This window comes from Bos indicus, chromosome 20 (genome assembly GCF_029378745.1).
Source record: "Bos indicus isolate NIAB-ARS_2022 breed Sahiwal x Tharparkar chromosome 20, NIAB-ARS_B.indTharparkar_mat_pri_1.0, whole genome shotgun sequence".
NCBI lineage: Eukaryota > Metazoa > Chordata > Mammalia > Artiodactyla > Bovidae > Bos > Bos indicus.
The window spans coordinates 53,445,653-53,463,818 of NC_091779.1; the positions used below are offsets into that span (position 1 = coordinate 53,445,653).

Consider the following 18,166-nt stretch of genomic DNA (forward strand, 5'->3'; position numbering starts at 1 on the left):
TTATACCAAGTAGAGAAAAACTGCAGATAAACATGATTTTAGCAACACCTGGGACATTGGAGAGAAGAAAATGGTCATAACCAAACTAAGTATTAAATTATAGATAGGCAATTTTCAGAGAACACCATGTAAGGTTGGAATATAATATTATCTTAAATTTTTCCATCTTTGTCTACAGCTGCACTCCAATTCTGACAAAGGTGATGGGTCTGTCAAGTACATCCTTACTGGAGAAGGTGCTGGGACTATTTTTATCATTGATGATACCACTGGTGACATCCACTCAACAAAAAGCCTAGACAGGGAGCAGAAGACCCACTATGTACTTCACGCGCAGGCTATTGACAGACGAACAAACAAGCCCCTTGAGCCTGAATCTGAGTTTATCATCAAAGTGCAAGACATCAATGACAATGCTCCAAAGTTCACAGATGGACCATACATTGTAACTGTGCCTGAAATGTCGGATATGGGTAAGATAAATCATTTTTATATTTTGGAAGTTAATATATTTTTGAAGATATAAAATAATATTTTGAAGACTAATATTTAAATATTTGGGGGGTGTGAAGAAATTTGAAGAAATTCCAAATATTTTAATAATTGCCTATAGCCTAAAGTTTTCAGGAATATTTCTGCTAGCTGTCCTAGTATTTATTAAAACAAATTTCTGGAGTTGTTAGTGTAAGTAACAACTTGATCTCAAGGAAAAACCATTCATACATGATAAAATACTTGCAATCCTTGCTTAATTGGTGTAATTTTTTTTTTTTTTTTTACCATACCAACACAATTAGTGACAGTTTGTGTCAACACATACAGTAGAATGTTGGAAATCTATTGCTATGTGTTTTCAACTTTCAAGTTATGATTAAATTATAATAGGACTGATAGTCCAAGCAATAGTTATATTAATCAACAAAATTTGCAGAAACCCTTAAGCATTTGCATCCTTTATTTTAAAATATATGATAACCATGTGAAATATTTTAAATGCCACATTAAAGCTATACAAACTGATATACAGTATGTAAGTGATTTTCCCAAGTTCTTTTATGAATTGCCATGAAGAAATTGACCCCAGTCTCTCCTGAATATAGAGCCTACACTGTATTTGATAAGTCATGATAGAGATTTCCAATCTTCTGGTGATTTCTAAAACCTAGCTATTTTATTTTATTTTTATCTAAGATGAATTTCCTAAATATAATTAAAATAAAGTTCAACTATGATGAAAATATTTTCATTACCTCTGCAAGGCCCTAAGTTTGGATTTAGAAAATATATTTTGAGTACATGTTTTATATACTTAACTTTATATATATGGGTATTGAATTAGGTTATTATAGTCACTAACCAAATCACTCTGTACAAATGGATATATATAAATTTTGAAAATACAGTTTTATTGAGATATAGTTGATAATGCGGCACTTATGAATTGAAGATGAACAACATGGTTTAACTTACATCTGTTTTGAAATGGTTAATGCAATATGTTTTGTTAACATCCTTTGTCTCATATATATAAGGTTTTTAATAGGAGATTGCAATTTCTTTTGTTTTCCCAAATCCAGTCTATTTTAATTCTCCTGAGATAAGCAGATAGCTCCTTAAGTTGTGAGGGAATCAGTTTAGAAAGAGAGACTCAGTTTTCCTTCTTAAACAGAATCTCCAGGGAGAAAGCAATTGCCAAATGGACTCCCCAGAGACCAGAGTAGAATGCAGGGTCTAGTCTGAGACAGCCAGTGGAAAGGCCCCGAAGACACTCAGGCTCCTCGGTCTCTTAAGAAAGTTGAAGAGAATTCCCTGGTGGTACAATCATTAGAACTCCACACTTTAATTACCAAGAGCTTAAGTTCAGTTGCTGGTTGGTGAGTTAAGATCCCACAAGCCGCAAGGAATACCTCGCCCCCACCTCCCCCGCCCCCCCAACACACACACACAAAGCTAAGAGACTCAACACCATTATTTCTGGCAGGTGAAAATTTGTGTAAAAACTCCAGAAGAGACTTTCTTCTGGAACCTTGTCAAGGGACTGACAGCACATTTGCCGATCATCTCCTTACAGAAGCAAAGAGCTCTGTGACTCCATCACTTGTGAGAGTCACTGATAAGGTATTGCCAGGGGCCACATAAGAACCCCAGGGAGCACCCTGGAAACTGACCATCACTCTGGGAGGCAAAGCACCAAAGAAAACAGGCACAGAAGTCATTACCAAAAAATAGTACTCAACACTAGGTTATCAGAGCACTCTTGTTTTAAGGACACTGCAGAGAGATTCCTAAAAGCCATGTTTTCTACAATAAGTAAACAACAGAAAATCAATATGCACATTGAGGCACATAGAGTCAGTGATAAGACCCAAATTGTTTTCCTGGAACTTAAGAACTTCCAAGACTGGAAGAAGGAGCTAAAAATCAGAGAACAAAAATACAAATATATGGAAATTGTGAGAAATAGATGAGACTTAGAGGATATATTAAATACACATAGTGTGGGAATAACATATATTCCCAGAATGCAAGAAACAGCAGATGAAGGAGAGGAACAGTAACATTTTTTAAAAAACATCTAGGTGTAGAATATACAGAATTTACAACTTGAATAAACTTTCTGTATTGCAGGAAGGATTAATTGGAAAAGCATCAAACTTAGTTGGATGCTGGAAAAGTTTTCCTAAAGCCTATGAATGAAGAAAAAATGGTATAGACTTCAGATTTTTAAAAGTTACTTACTAGGAAAAGATATTTTCACATCATATTTGTCACTTGAAATACTGGATTGTGGTTAATAATTTAATACCATTGTCAGCCTTCAGAGAAAAGGCAGAACACCAAATCCTTCACTCAATCAAAAACATGATATATCTGTTAGCATGAAAGAAATATTTAGAAAGGAATCCAGAAAGTATATCATCCTTCTACCTTTTTAAGAATTTCTTTGGCGGCACCACACAGCATAGGAGATCTTAGTTCCCTGACCAGGGATCAAACCCACGTCTTCTGCACTGAAAGTGTGAAGTTTTAACCATTGAATCACCAGGGTAGTCTGTATCATCCTCCAACTTTATCTAGAGAAATGCTTGGGAAAATAGTTGACATAGAAAATAGTTGAAATCAATCAAAACAGAGATCAAAAAGCCAAAGAAAATAATAAGAGGAGAAAAAAGTTATTATAAGTGCAATCTAAACTATGTACCTATGTGTGAACACAGTTAAAGCAAAGTGAGTACATGAGAGCATGTTGAGTGATACTGGGCTTTTAGGAATCATGAAGCCTAAAGAAATCATTGCATCTAAGGCTGAAGGACTTAGGAGCAAGCCAAAACATTTCAGCCCTCATCTAAGACTCAGAGAGAAGGGTAGAAATGGGCAATACTAGTATAGCTGACCCTTGAGCGACACAGGTGTGAACTGTGCGAGTCCCCTTATAGGAACCTTCTATTCGAGGGCCAACTGTAACAAGTCACATATGCATTTTGACTGCAGGAGGGAAGTTGGTGTCTTAAATCCCCAAATTGTTCCAAGATCAACTATATTTTTAAGTTCTTTTACAGAGACAAGCCTTGTTGAAGGAGAAAATTTAATGTCTGAAAGTACTGGAGAAAAAGGACAAAGCAGAGTAGGCTTTCAGTCTGTCTTGTACTGTGGGTCCAGGCGTGATTTCTGGTGAAACAGTATGGCAAGCTATAGGCTGAATATTGGAAATCATATTGTGTGTGTATGTGTGTGTTTTTGAACTCATCATGGAAAAATAAACACATAAAACACCATAATAGCATCTACTGCACACTGTAATATGAACATATAGAAAGTGATATGGATGTTAGCATAGTAAAGAATTTGCTTTACATTGTGGGCTAAGAATAAGGGATATTTGCACTGCCTCTGATTTTAGAAATAAAAAATACACAAATAACCACAAAATAGCTAGTAATATGGTACAAGAGGGACCAGCAAACCATGACAGTGGACACAAATCCAGGCTTCTGGTTTTTTGTTTTTTTTCTATTTTGTTGTGGTAAAAGTCACATAATATAAAACATACTATTATAACCATATTTAATTGTACAGTTCAGAGGCAATAAGTGCAGTCACATCGTTGTGCAGCACTCACCATCATGCATCCCTTGACTTTATTACCTTCCTAAACTGGAACTTGGGGCTTCCCAGGTGGCTCAGTGGTAAAGAATGCACACCTTGCAATGCAAGAGACATGAGAAACGAGGGTTCAATCCCTGAGTGGGGAAGATCCGCTGGAGGGGGAAATGACAGCCGCCTCCAGTATTCTTGCCTTGGAAACCCTATGGACAGAGGAGCCTGGAGGGCTACAGTCTTGGGGATCACAAAGAGTCAGACAAGACGGAGCACAGAGGCAAAAATGGAACTGTGTCCTCATTAGACACTAATTCCCCATTTGCCTGCCTGACTCCTGTACCCAGCCCCTGGCATCTACCAATGTACTTTCTGAGTCTATGAATTTGACAATTCTAGGTACCTCATAAAAATGAAATCAAATAGTATGTGTGTGTACCTAATGTATATTGGAATGCATTTTTAAGATTAATTTAATATATGTTTTCCAAACAGATTCTACCTTTTTTTTTTCCCCTGTGCTATACAGTAGGTTCTCACTGTCTGTTTTTGTAAACAAAATTTTACTAGAACAAATCTGTACCCATTCGTGTAAATCTTGCCTATGATAGTCTAGGTACTGTGGTAGCAGAGCTATAGTTGCAGCTAACATTATGGCTCACAGAGCCTGAAACATTTCCTGTGTTGCTTATTATAGGAAAAGTTTGCCGGTCTCTAATGTAAGAGGTTTTAAGGAATGAGCTTGGAGGAAGGAAGAGTGATTAGAAGATAGTGTTGTTCTCTAGTACTCTTGATAGATATGGCCTTTGCTGCAAGGAGAGGGTAGGGTGATTTGAGAGAATAGCATTGAAACATACATATTGTCATATGTAAAATAGTCAGTGGGGATTTGCTGTTTGACGCTGGGCACCCAAAGCTGGTACTCTTTAACAAACTAGAAGAGTGGGATGGGGAGGGAAGTAGGAGGGAGGTTCAAGAGGTAGCGGACATATGAATACCTGATGCTAACTAATGTTGATGTATGGCAGAAACCATCACAATATTGTAAAGTAATTATCCTCTAATTAAAAATGAAAATTTAAACAATATGCCATTTGACACAAACAATAGAATCATGCTTCTTCCCTGTAGGTAAATGATGTTAGGTATCTACTATTCAGCCTCTCTTTCCCTATAGTTTGCTCAGGTTGACACTATTCAGAATTAAATGTTCACTTATTACAATTTTTTTTCACCTAAAAATGACCATGTGATGTAATTCTAAATAGTAGGATGTTAAGTGGAGGCCAGTAGGTGGAACTTTCAGGAAAGACACAGGCTTTCTGCCAAAAAGACACACCTGGCACAGATATTTTACCCATTGCCATTTTCCTTGTTGCCTAAAGCAGATGGGGTCTCAAAATACAGCAGCCACTTGAAACCATAAAGATGAAAGCCTGTTGCTAAGTGAGATGGATCAGAAAGATAAAAGGGCCCGGAAGGATGATCCATCTCAGAACTGATGCTCCAGACCTGGTCTGTGAATCCCAAGAGCTTCCTTAGGAAAGTAAATCTCGTCTTTTTATGTTACCAAGTTGGATTTCAGATGCATGCAGCTGTATTCAGTCTGAATTGGTACTCAGACAAATTCTCGGTTTTAACATGAAGCCAGGAGCCTGGCAGGCTGCAGTCCATGGTGTCACAGAGTCAGACCCAACTGAGCAACTAAGCACAGCACACAGCACACAGCGCACTAACCAAAGAATTGAATCTAATACTGAATACAAAGGAATGACAAGAAAGATTGTAGCATCACAGAACAACAGTGATGTTGTTAATACAATATAGTTGTATTAAGTTGCTTGATTTGGGGATGATACATAAAATCATTCCTGTTTACCATCTCTACTTGTATAATTGTCATGCTAGATGATTTTGCTGGGGCAGCAGTTTTTCTTTCTGTCTGTGGTGGAGAAGGCAATGGCACCCCACTCCAGTGTTCTTGCCTGGAGAATCCCATGGACAGAGGAGCCTGGAAGGCTGCCGTCCATGGGGTCGCTGAGGGTCAGACATGACTGAGCGACTTCACTTTCACGTTTCACTTTCATGCATTGGAGAAGGAAATGGCACCCCACTCCAGTGTTCTTGCCTGGAGAATCCCAGGGATGGGGGAGCCTGGTAGTCTACTGTCTATGCGGTCGCACAGAGTTAGACACGACTGAAGTGACTTAGCAGTGGTGAAGCTAATAGTCGATTTCAGAATACTAAATCTTGCTTCCGATCAACTACAGAACTGATTGGCTCCATAAAGTTTTGATCAGTGGATCAAAAGAGATTGAGGTTTTGAATGTTGACTTTGGTATTGCAGAAAATCAAAAGTTGATTACTATAAAATATCCAGTTAGGTTTGTTGAAGTATGAGACCACATGAGACCACAGCAGTTGTGATAAGGATCATTGAAAACAACTCCAAGGAATATTTATTGAGCACTTACTATGTATCTGACATTGCATGTCGTTCATAATAATCCCATGCTTGTATCATCTTGAGGTCAGCATTACAAATTATTCTTGTTTTACAGAGGGTAAAACTAATAATATAGAATTGATTAATTTTCCCAAGATCACAGGGTTAGTAAGAAGTGCAAATGGAAGAGATGTCTAAGCTTCAGCTTTTGAGTTCCCATTTTGAATACAGTTAAAAAAAACACAAAATCTAGATCAAGCTATTTGTGGAATAATTATAACAAGGAAAAGTATATTCCAGGATCCATACAGTTTACTGGGCCAAAGGTAAAGGTCCCCTTAATTCATTGGAATAGATTTGATATTATTATAATGTTCCTCTTGTTCAAGAGGTAGCATTTTGTGATGGTTACAATCCCTGGGTTGAGAACATCACATAGAGAGGAAAATGGCAACCCACTCCAGTATACTTGACTGGGAAATCCCATGGACAGAGGAGCCTACAGTCCATGGGGTTACAAAGAGTCACATGCAACTTAGCGATTAAACATCAACATACCATACAAAGGGCAATTCACCCAATATTGCCTGGAAATAAAGGAATAGCTATTAATTTATACCAGAATCTAATCCCTAGGGGGTCCGATAAGGAAATGCTTTTTTAATACAAATCCCTCTCACAACCGCAAAATACATGCATCAGCGATAGTGTGGAGAAAGAAATAGGGTGGAGAAAGAAAAAGCTCCAGGTAGCTGAAAAACCTTGATAACCCAGATGGTGTGGACAGTGAGGTGAATGGACTAGTCCAGGGCCACTTTCTGGAGTGGAAAATATCTGTATGAACTGAGCTAAGGAGTGGAGTTCAGATCAGGTATGGTTACAGTGTTGGGTGATGTGAAACAGTGTTTTCCCCAACACTTAAGAACAATATAAATGGTAAATAAATCTGCAATTAAGGTATATAAAACTGAAACATTCAATATGCTTATAAAAATGCAACCACTTATGGAATTTAGAAAGATGATAACAATAACCCTGTGTACGAGACAGCAAAAGTGACTCTGATGTATGGAACAGTCTTATGGACTCTGTGGGAGAGGGAGAGGGTGGGAAGATTTGGGAGAATGGCATTGAAACATGTAAAATATCACGTATGAAACGAGATGCCAGTCCAGGTTCAATGCACGATACTGGATGCTTGGGGCTGGTGCACTGGGACAACCTGGAGGGATGGTGTGGGGAGGGAGGAGGGAGGAGGGTTCAGGAGGGGGAGCACATGTATACCTGTGATGGATTCATTTTGATGTTTGGCAAAACTAATACAATTACATAAAGTTTAAAAATAAAATAAAATTAAAAAAAAATGCAACCACTTAAAAGTAAAACAAACAAATGTGATGAAGGATTTTTAATGTAAGATATGAATCTAATAGTAAGAAATAAGATATGAATTTAAATGAATAAACAGTTGAAAATAAATATATCAAATAATTATGCTTAATAAGATGAAAGATAATAAACTAAAATACAAACACATAAGGCAGACAAAGTACTAATTTTCCTTACATAAGAAACTGTTTCAGTCTTCCCTGGTATCTCAGAAGGTAAAGAATTCCCCTACAATGTGGGAGAACTGGGTTCGATCCCTGGGTTGGGAAGATCCCCTGGAGGAGGTCATGGCAACCCACTTTAGTATTCTTGCTTGGAGAATCCCCATGGACAGAAGAGTCTGGTGGACTACAGTCCATGGGGTCACACAGAGTCAGACACGAATGAGCAACTGAGTATAACAAAAAGAATGTTTCAATAATAAGAAAAATGCACGACAATCAAATGAGCGTGGGGAAATTACATTAGCAGGAGATTCATAGGAAAATTAATGTTAATTGTATTAAAACATTTCAAATTTCACTAGGAATTTAAAAACCACAAAGGAGAAAGAGAAAGCAATGTTGGCCTATACAGTATGAAAATTTGATAATTCACAAAATTATTTGTGTGCATTAGCAGAAATTTTGATTTGCATAGTTTTTTGGAGGGTAATTTGGCAATATCTATCAAAATTTTTAAAAGAACATAAGTTTTGCCAAATATCAAAATGAATCTGCCACAGGTATACATGTGTTCCCCATCCTAAGTTTAAAAATAAAACAAAATTAAAATAAATAATTAAATAAATAAAATCTGTCACCATATATTAAAAATAAATAAATAAAAGAACATAAGTTTATTATAAAAGACTCTTTTATAGATATACTGACATTGATATCTAAAGTCATATGTTGTAGTATTGTTCACAGAGGTGAAAAGTAGAAAACATACTTAAAGTATAGTGAAGTTCTCAAATTATTCTTCATACAGTGATACCCTAGGCAGGCTTAAAATGAATGAATTTAAACTGTGTATGCTGACATTCAAAGATCCAGAGTATTTTAGTGAGAATATTTTCAGAAATCTGTGTGGAATAGCATCATTTTTTTTAAATGAATATGTGTTCCTGAATATGAAGGCACGCATAGCAATATATGGAGACCACACACATCAGTGAAAGCAATTTCTTCTAAAAAAGAAGGCTGCAGTTTCATTTGGTATAACAGAAGTACGTCATGATTCTTCTTTATTAAACTGATATATATATATGTTATTTATGAAATAATAAAAAGTGATATATGATCCTAAAAAATAATAGCATTCACATTTAAAGCTATATCAATTTCCAATACTAATAATAGCTTACAAGAGTGGGATAGTTGACAACAAAATTTTCACAATAGAAGGTGCCTAATAAGATCATTGGTTTTACCATATGCACATTAATTGAGTTTTGGATCATCCAGTCCTTAAAAAATACTTTATTCTTTAAGTTGTCTAATTATTCTGGAAAGGAGAAAAAGGGAAGGAACTTAGTATGCTTAGAACTGTGATATGGGCTAGTAATAAAACAGTAAAACAAAAAAAAAGACAAGTGCCTACATTTGAGCAGGTTGCAGATGTGTAAACAAATTTTCAATATGGCATTTGATAAGCAAAAAGTAGAGGAACAGTACAGTTGGACTGAGAGCCCTGCTTCAGACAGAGAAGATATACTCTGAATCTTATATAAAACATGGACTTTTTGGGGTTTTTTTTGGCTTAGATGAGGAGAAAAAATAAATGCATTTTGCATAAAGGACACATCATGAAAAACATTCCTCTCTCTTCCCTGCAGAATTATATAGCTTAGAGTTTGTGTGTGTGTGTGTATCTGTGTGGTTAAGGAGAAATAAGCAGAATCATCATAAAACGGATGAGTTCCCTGTAGAGCTTTGCAAAATGTGCTCTGAGAAAACAGAGGAAGCAAGAGAAAGCAGCTCCAGGGACTTCTCATGCGTGCACCTTTTTATCAGATTGTTGTGGGGACCTCTCATGCGTGCACGTTTTTATCAGATTGTTGTTTCTTGTAGATCAACAGTGCTAAGAAATATTGTGGAGCCCTCCCAGTAATTGCTATGTGTTGTATTGCCTGTGAGAAAAGCATGATTTGGTTATATATGTCTTGTCAGTGAGTAATAATCAGCAGACAAAGTCTTGACATTCTAGGTGTTTTAATAAAGATGCAAAATAAACTGAAGTGCTTTTTGATGCATGTTCTAATATAAGGTTTTTCTTTATCTCTTGCATTTACATACACCACATAATTTCAACTATTATCTAGGGAATCATATCCTTCCAAAACAGAGTTTTTCAGCATTGCCAATACTAACATTTTGGACTGGATAATTCTTTGTTGTGGGGGACTGTCCTGTGCATTGTAGGATGTTTAGCAGCATCCCTGGTCTCTCTACTGGTTAGATTCCAATAGCATCTCTCCTCTTGCTGCCATATTGTGATGTCTTCAGATATTGCTTGAAGATCTCTGGAGGCCAAAATTGCTCACAGCTGAGAATCACTCTCCCAAGAAACATGCAAGAGAAAATAATAAAACAATTTAAAAGTAGAAACATGAAAGGGAGAAATACTTATTAAAAATAATACTTGTCAAAGAAAATCCCATAGTGTTAAAATGCTCATGCTGTATGCTGCTGCTGCTGCTAAGTCACTTCAGTCATGTCTGACTCTGTGCGGCCCCATAGACAGCAGCCCACCAGGCTCCCCTGTCCCTGTGATTCTCCAAGCAAGAACACTGGAGCGGGTTGCCATGTCCTTCTCTCTCATGCTATATACTTGTGACCGAAACCAATTCTTTCTGCCGGGTAAGCAGTTTTCATGTTTAGATGTTAACTGTCATATTTGAATAGATACCTTTATGAAAATAGCAAGGAAAACCACTGCGTAAAGTTAAAGTATTTGTGCTTATAGAAGGAGTAACAGTGTGGTTGCATGAGAGTCATTGTGGCTGTCATTAAAAAAAAAAAAAAAAGCCTGTTTTTATAGCGTTGATTTAAAAAAGACCCTTTGGATTATAATCGGTGTCTAGTAAGCTATTGGCTATCATTTTGCTTTCTCTTAAACTTAGCTAAAAATGTGGTTGCCTTCAACAAAATGAACTTATGTGGACAGAATGACATTATAATACCATAGAGGGAAAATGTCACCTGAGAGGACTATGATGAGGCTTGTATACATTTTATCAGTATACATTTAACATATTTTTTGTTCTTTTTTTCTGTGGTATGTGGTTTATTATCATTCCAGTCTTGATGATTTTACCATCTCCAATCCATTATTCTATAGAAGCCCTTTTTAATTTGATTTTCTATAAGTTTATTAAAAGTCTAGTTGCTCAGAACTGAGTCCTAAAAATATGAAATGATGAAAAGTTAACGTTACTGATTGTCATTGCAGATAAAGAAGGAAAAAAACCTGAGATGAAACTTCTTGTTTTTGGAGTCAATGTTCAGGTTCATGTGTGACTTTGGGAAATCAAGAGAGAATGGATAAATCTTATTTGTAAATGGCATTGCCACTCTCAGATGGAATGGCATCGTTTTAAGATATTTAGTGATGTTACAATAGCATATATTATTATCACAAAATTAGTAAGGGTCTTTTTTTTAATTGTGTGTATTGGTAAATCTCTTTAAAAAAAAAACACATACATTTGTCTCTTTTTTATGTAAGTATACCCACATTTTTGCAATTCTGGTCTAAATTTTACCTGGAATCAGAAGATTTTAGTACAAAGTTTAAAGCATTAATTTTGTTGCATTGTAATCACCTTAAATTTAAAATATGCTTTATATATAGAAATTATTTCAAAGAAAACCATACGAAATCACAATCTTGGAAATAAATTTTACATCTTTGTTATTCACAGAAATTTATCTATAAGGAAATAAATAAATTTCTACCTATTCTCTTCTGTATGCTAATAAAATATACAATAATAAACCTTACTTGAAAGCATTTTAAAATTGTAACACATTTTAGGAATAATTGTTTTCAGTTCATTGGAGGGAGAACAAAATATTTTATAAAATTATGAATATGATATTTATGAACTCTAATTCAGTGGAGTACTAAAACTTAATTTGGCATGTAAGGAGAGGATATGAAATTTTACCACATGACCCTTATATTCTATAAGGTCCCTTGTCTTCGTAGATGTAGTAAAACATCTCTAATCCTTTTCATGTTTTTTTGTCCCCTTCCAATCTCTAAACCCCAGACCTATTTCCATTTGCAGCTGCGTTCTTTGTTGCAAAGCAACAAGAAGAGACACAAGCTGTGCTTATTTTATTGTGCTGCTTGTTGGGGAACTGATTTAGTTCTGCCCAAATATCTTGGGAGCTTCACCTGGATATCTTCCAGGATTCTATAGCCATTTTAAAATTATTACCCTGGGGCATAACTTCAGGATCAGATAATTTCAGTAAAGTGAAGCTGACATTACAATTCCACATGGTAGGTCAGAGTGAATATGAACAATTACACAGGACAAGTGATGAATCATATATTGGAGAAAAATTTCCTTCTTAACTTCCTTCTCATAACTTTTCTTCTCTATCAGTTAGCTTTTCTTTTGTAACAAACCACATCAGAATTTATGGCTCAGAATATCATTCATTTTACATTATAAAGAGAAATTAAGAAAATACTTCCATTTAAAATAACATCAAAAAGAATAAAATATTTAGGAGTAAATATACTAGAGGAAGTCAAAGATCTGTACAATGAAAATTATAAGATATTGAAGAAAGAAATTGAAGGAGACCAAATAAATAGAAAAGTATTCCATTTTCACAGATTGTAAGAATTTTATTAAAATGTCCATACTTCCTAAAGTAATCTACAGATTTAACAAAATCCCTATGAAAACCTCAATATTGTTTTCCATAGAAATAGAAAAAAGCAATCCTAAAATTTGTATTGATCCTCAAGAGGCTCCAAATAGCCAAAGCAGTCATGAAAAAGAATAAATGTAGAGGCATCACACTCCTGACTTCAAACCATATTATAAGGCTGTAGTGATAAAAACAGTACAGCATTGGCATAAAAACAGACACAGATCAATGGACCAGAATAAAGAGCTCAGAAGTACCCATTCATATATGGTTGATGAATTGTTGACAAAAGGACAAAGAATATATAGTGAGGCAAAGTATAAGCAGAGACATTACTTTGCCAACAAAGGTCCGTCTAGTCAAGGCTATGGTTTTTCCAGTGGTCATGTATGGATGTGAGAGCTGGACTGTGAAGAAGGCTGAGTGCCAAAGAATTGATGCTTTTGAACTGTGGTGTTGGAGAAGACTCTTCAGAGTCCCTTGGAGTGCAAGGAGATCCAACCAGTCCATTCTGAAGGAGATCAGCCCTGGGATTTCTTTGGAAGGAATGATGCTAAAGCTGAAACTCGAGTACTTTGGCCACCTCATGCGAAGAGTTGACTCATTGGAAAAGACTCTGATGCTGGGAGGGGTTGGGGGCAGGAGGAGAATAGGACGACAGAGGATAAGATGTCTGGATGGCATCACTGACTTGATGGACGTGAGTCTGAGTGATCTCCGGGAGCTGGTGATGGACAGGGAGGCCTGGAGTGATGCGATTCATGGGGTCGCAAAGAGTCGGACACGACAGAGAGACTGAACTGAACTGATGTTAGTCACTCAGTCCTTTCCAACTCTTTGTCACCCCAAGCACTGTAACCCACCAGGCTCCTCTGTCCATGGGATTCTCCGGGCAAGAATACTGGAGTGGTTTGCCATTCCCTTCTGGTGTCAGGCAAAATGGATAGCTATATGCAAGACTGAATCCCTGTCTTACATCAAACACAAAAATCAACTTGAAATTAATTAAAGACAAGTTGAATGTGAGACACAACTAAAAACTCCTAGAAGAACACATAGTGGGTAAACTTGACATTAATCTTAGTAATGGGCTTTTTCAATTCAATACTAAAAGCACAAATAAACAAGTGAGGCTTTAAAAGAGTTTCTGCAGAGCAAAGGAAACCATCAACACAAGGAAAAGGCAACCTGTGTAGTGGGGGAAATACTTCATATTTATTCTTAGGGTAGCATTTCAGGAGATTGAGGGCAGAAGCTTCAGATGTTTTTGAAGACAAGGCTCAGAACTTCCGCTACTCTACTTTTGCTGTATTCTATTACTGTAAATCACTTGAAACAATGTTCTGTGAATATTTATTGAATAATTATGAGTCAGTCTTTTCTACCTACACTTATGTCTGGAGAAAAGAGTTTGTAAAAATAAACCTCCTTAATGTTTAAAACATCATTGTTCTGATATCTGGTTTAAAAAAAAAGTTTTATTACTTTATGGAGCAATTATTCATTTATTTGCATATAAATAATTGCACTTGTGTTTCAGGAAAGACCCCAAAACCAATTTATTTTCTCACTTTTATCCAGTGGTTGATATGATCTACCAGATTGCATTTTATGGTGTTTCAGATTCCTTTGTTTCTCCATTTACTTTTTATGAACATAGACTAGACTTGGAATTCCCCAATAAAACTGTTCAGTTCATTATAGAAAGTACTTCACTGGAATAGATAAATTATTTGACCATAAGCTGGACACAGTTTATAAAAACTAAAGCTGCATATTATGTTTTTAAAAATATATCCCCAAATGATTTTCAGATGTATTCACCTCAGTGTAGGAAATGCAAATACAAGGTAAACCAATCAGTTATGGCAATTCTAGATTCCACTTGCCTTCAAGTAATTGTAAAAAATGTCAAGGGTGAAATTTTCATAATGGATAAAGGAACATTCTGGTGTATAAATTAGCCTTGGAACTAAATGCTGTCTTCATGGAGATAAGGTTTTTTAAAAATGCAGCTTAAATTCTTACTACAACTGAACTTAGAGCATCCTGGGCTTATTGTTTTATTACTTACTACCTTATATTATGGGCTTCCCAGGTGGCTCTATGATAAAACATCTATTGCCAGTGTAGGAGACACAGGGGATGTGGGTTCAATTCTTGGAATGGAAAGATCCCCCACAGAAGGAAATGGCAACTCAGTCCAGTATTCTTGCCTGGAAAATTCTGTGGACAGAGGAACCTGGCAGAGTATAGACTATGTGTTCTCAAAGAGTCAGACATGACTTAGCAACTGAGCACATGTGTATGTGCTTTATATTACACATTAATGTGAACTTATATTTTACTGATTTGTAGACACCTCACTTTTTTATTATTTTATTTCTGTGTCATGTGCACCTAACGAACTATCACAACATGGTAGTTAATAGACATTTAAAATCTATATGGAATAAAGACAAATTATAATGTTTTATAGAGGTGAAGAGCTATTATTCCATGTGATTTTTTTTCTGTATTTTTATCACATAAACATATTTATGAATTTCCTTGTCAAAATTATTCTTAACATTTGGAAACATTTACTAACATATTATATAAATGTATCATGATTATGGCCACTTTATTGTTTTTCTTCCTCTCCTTTCTTCATTCTTTCCTTTCTGGAGAAATTCACCAAAACAAAAAACTCATGTTAGACACTGGACACTACTCAACTACCACGTGTATTATTAATTAGTCTATTCTATTGCTCCTATATTTTAATAAAAGTTCATAAATGGACATTACTATGGAATATTATAAAATAAAAATATTTTAAGTGTGAAATTATAGTATTAGGACATATAACACTGAAATTTCATTCTAAAAACTCATGTGCAGGACATTTAACCTGACCTTTAATTGAATTTGATTTCTAATTATATTCGGAAACTCAACTTTTTTTTGAGTCACTTTGGGGTGGTTTTGCCATTTTCTAGGTGTTGGGTATAGAGTGAAAGAATAGTAATCAGCTGTAGAGTAAAGGCACAGTGATTAGGAATTAGGTGAATGTTCATTGTTCAGGTAATCACAGAAGGTTCAGCATGAGGCATGGAGAAAATGCCAGCAAAGAGATCCAGAATAAACACCCGGTGCCCAGAAAGCAGGTATACGGTGATTATACAGCGATCAAAGCTAGAGAAGCCATAGTGACCACATAGATTTCTGCTGTTTACTGGGTGTCTTTGTTCCCGCTGGTTTTCAGGCCTCAGTCCATGATGGTCATAGTTGCCTGTTCTTGGTCTTAATCGCAAGTCCTTTGCAAAGATGGGCTCAGTAAAGGACAGAAATGGTATGGACCTAACAGAAGCAGAAGATATTAAGAAAAGATGGCAAGAATACACAGAAGAACTGTACAAAAAACATCTTCATGACACAGATAATCACGATGGTGTGATCACTGACCTAGAGCCAGACATCCTGGAATGTGAAGTCAAGTGGGCCTTAGAAAGCATCACTACGAACAAAGCTAGTGGAGGTGATAGAATTCCAGTTGAGCTATTCCAAATCCTGAAAGATGATGCTGTGAAAGTGCTGCACTCAATATGCCAGCAAATTTGGAAAACTCAGCAGTGGCCACAGGACTGGAAAAGGTCAGTTTTTATGCCAATCCCAAAGAAAGGCAATGCCAAAGAATGCTCAAACTACCGCACAAGTGCACTCATCTCACATGCTAGTAAAGTAACGCTCAAAATTCTCCAAGCCAGGCTTCAGCAATATGTGAACCGTGAACTTCCTGAATGTTCAAGCTGGTTTTAGAAAAGGCAGAGGAACCAGAGATCAAATTGCGAACATCTGCTGGATCATGGAAAAAGCAAGAGAGTTCCAGAAAAGCATCTATTTCTGCTTTATTGACTGTGCCAAAGCCTTTGACTGTGTGGATCACAATAAACTGTGGAAAATTCTTCAAGAGATGGGAATACCAGACCACCTGATCTGCCTCTTGAGAAATTTGTATGCAGGTCAGGAAGCAACAGTTAGAACTGGACATGGAACAACAGGCTGGTTCCAAATAGGAAAAGGAGTATGTTAAGGCTGTATATTGTCACCCTGTTTATTTAACTTATATACAGAGTACCTCATGAGAAACGCTGGACTGGAAGAAACACAAGCTGGAATGTAGATTGCCGGGAGAAATATCAATAACCTCAGATATGCAGATGACACCACCCTTATGACAGAAAGTGAAGAGAAACTCAAAAGCCTCTTGATGAAAGTGAAAGAGGAGAGTGAAAAAGTTGGCTTAAAGCTCAACATTCAAAAAACAAAGATCATGGCATCCGGTCCCATCACTTCATGGGAAATAGATGGGGAAACAGTGGAAACAGTGTCAGACTTTATTTTTTTGGCTCCAAAATCACTGCAGATGGTGACTGCAGCCATGAAATTAAAAGACGCTTACTCCTTGGAAGGAAAGTGATGACCAACCTAGATAGCATATTCAAAAGCAGAGACATTACTTTGCCAACAAAGGTTCATCTGGTCAAGGCTATGGTTTTTTCCAGTGGTCATGTACGGATGTGAGAGTTGGACTGTGAAGAAGGCTGAGCACGGAAGAATTGATGCTTTTGAACTGTGGTGTTGGAGAAGACTCTTGAGAGTCCCTTGGACTACAAGGAGATCCAACCAGTCCATTCTGAAGGAGATCAGCCCTGGGAGTTCTTTGGAAGGAATGATGCTAAAGCTGAAACTCCAGTACTTTGGCTACCTCACTCGAAGAGCTGACTCATTGGAAAAGACTCTGATGCTGGGAGGGGTTGGGTACAGGAGGAGAAGTGGACGACAGAGGCTGAGATGGCTGGATGGCATCACTGACTTGATGGACTTGAGTCTGAGTGAACTCCGGGAGTTGGTGATGGACAAGGAGGCCTGGCGTGCTGCAATTCATGGGGTCACAAAGAGTCGGACATGACTGAGCAACTGAACCGAACTGATGTTCTCTTTACATGTACTTTGTTCAGGTTTTTTAAAGATGAAGTAGTGTTGAATTTGTTAAATGCCTTTTCTGCACCTGCTTATTTGATTTTTATTCTCCAAAGTGTTAATGTGGTTTATCTCATTAACTGATTTGCAGATATTGAACTATCTTTGTGTTCCTGGAATAAATCCCACTTGATCACAATATATGACTTTTTTAATGTATTGTTGAATTTGATTTGCTTATTCTCTTGAGGATTTTTGCATCTATGTTCATCAGTGATATTCATATTGGTCTATATTTGTGTGAATGTTTGTGTTATAGTTTTCCTCTCTGGTTTTGGTGTCAGAGTGATGTTGACCTAGTACAATGAGTTCAGAAATATTCCTTCATCTTCAA

At 36.6% G+C, this 18,166-nt stretch overlaps 1 protein-coding gene across 7 annotated transcripts in view; it reads left to right on the forward strand.

Moving 5' to 3' along the window:
* The window catches only part of CDH18 (cadherin 18), a 1,273,978-nt gene that overhangs the window by 970,308 nt on the left and 285,504 nt on the right, over positions 1 to 18,166 (forward strand). For all 7 annotated transcript variants that reach the window (XM_070774814.1, XM_070774815.1, XM_070774813.1 and 4 more), the window contains one exon: positions 179 to 473. In XM_070774814.1, the coding sequence (XP_070630915.1) occupies positions 179 to 473 (295 nt within the window). The remainder of the gene's footprint in view (positions 1 to 178; positions 474 to 18,166) is intronic.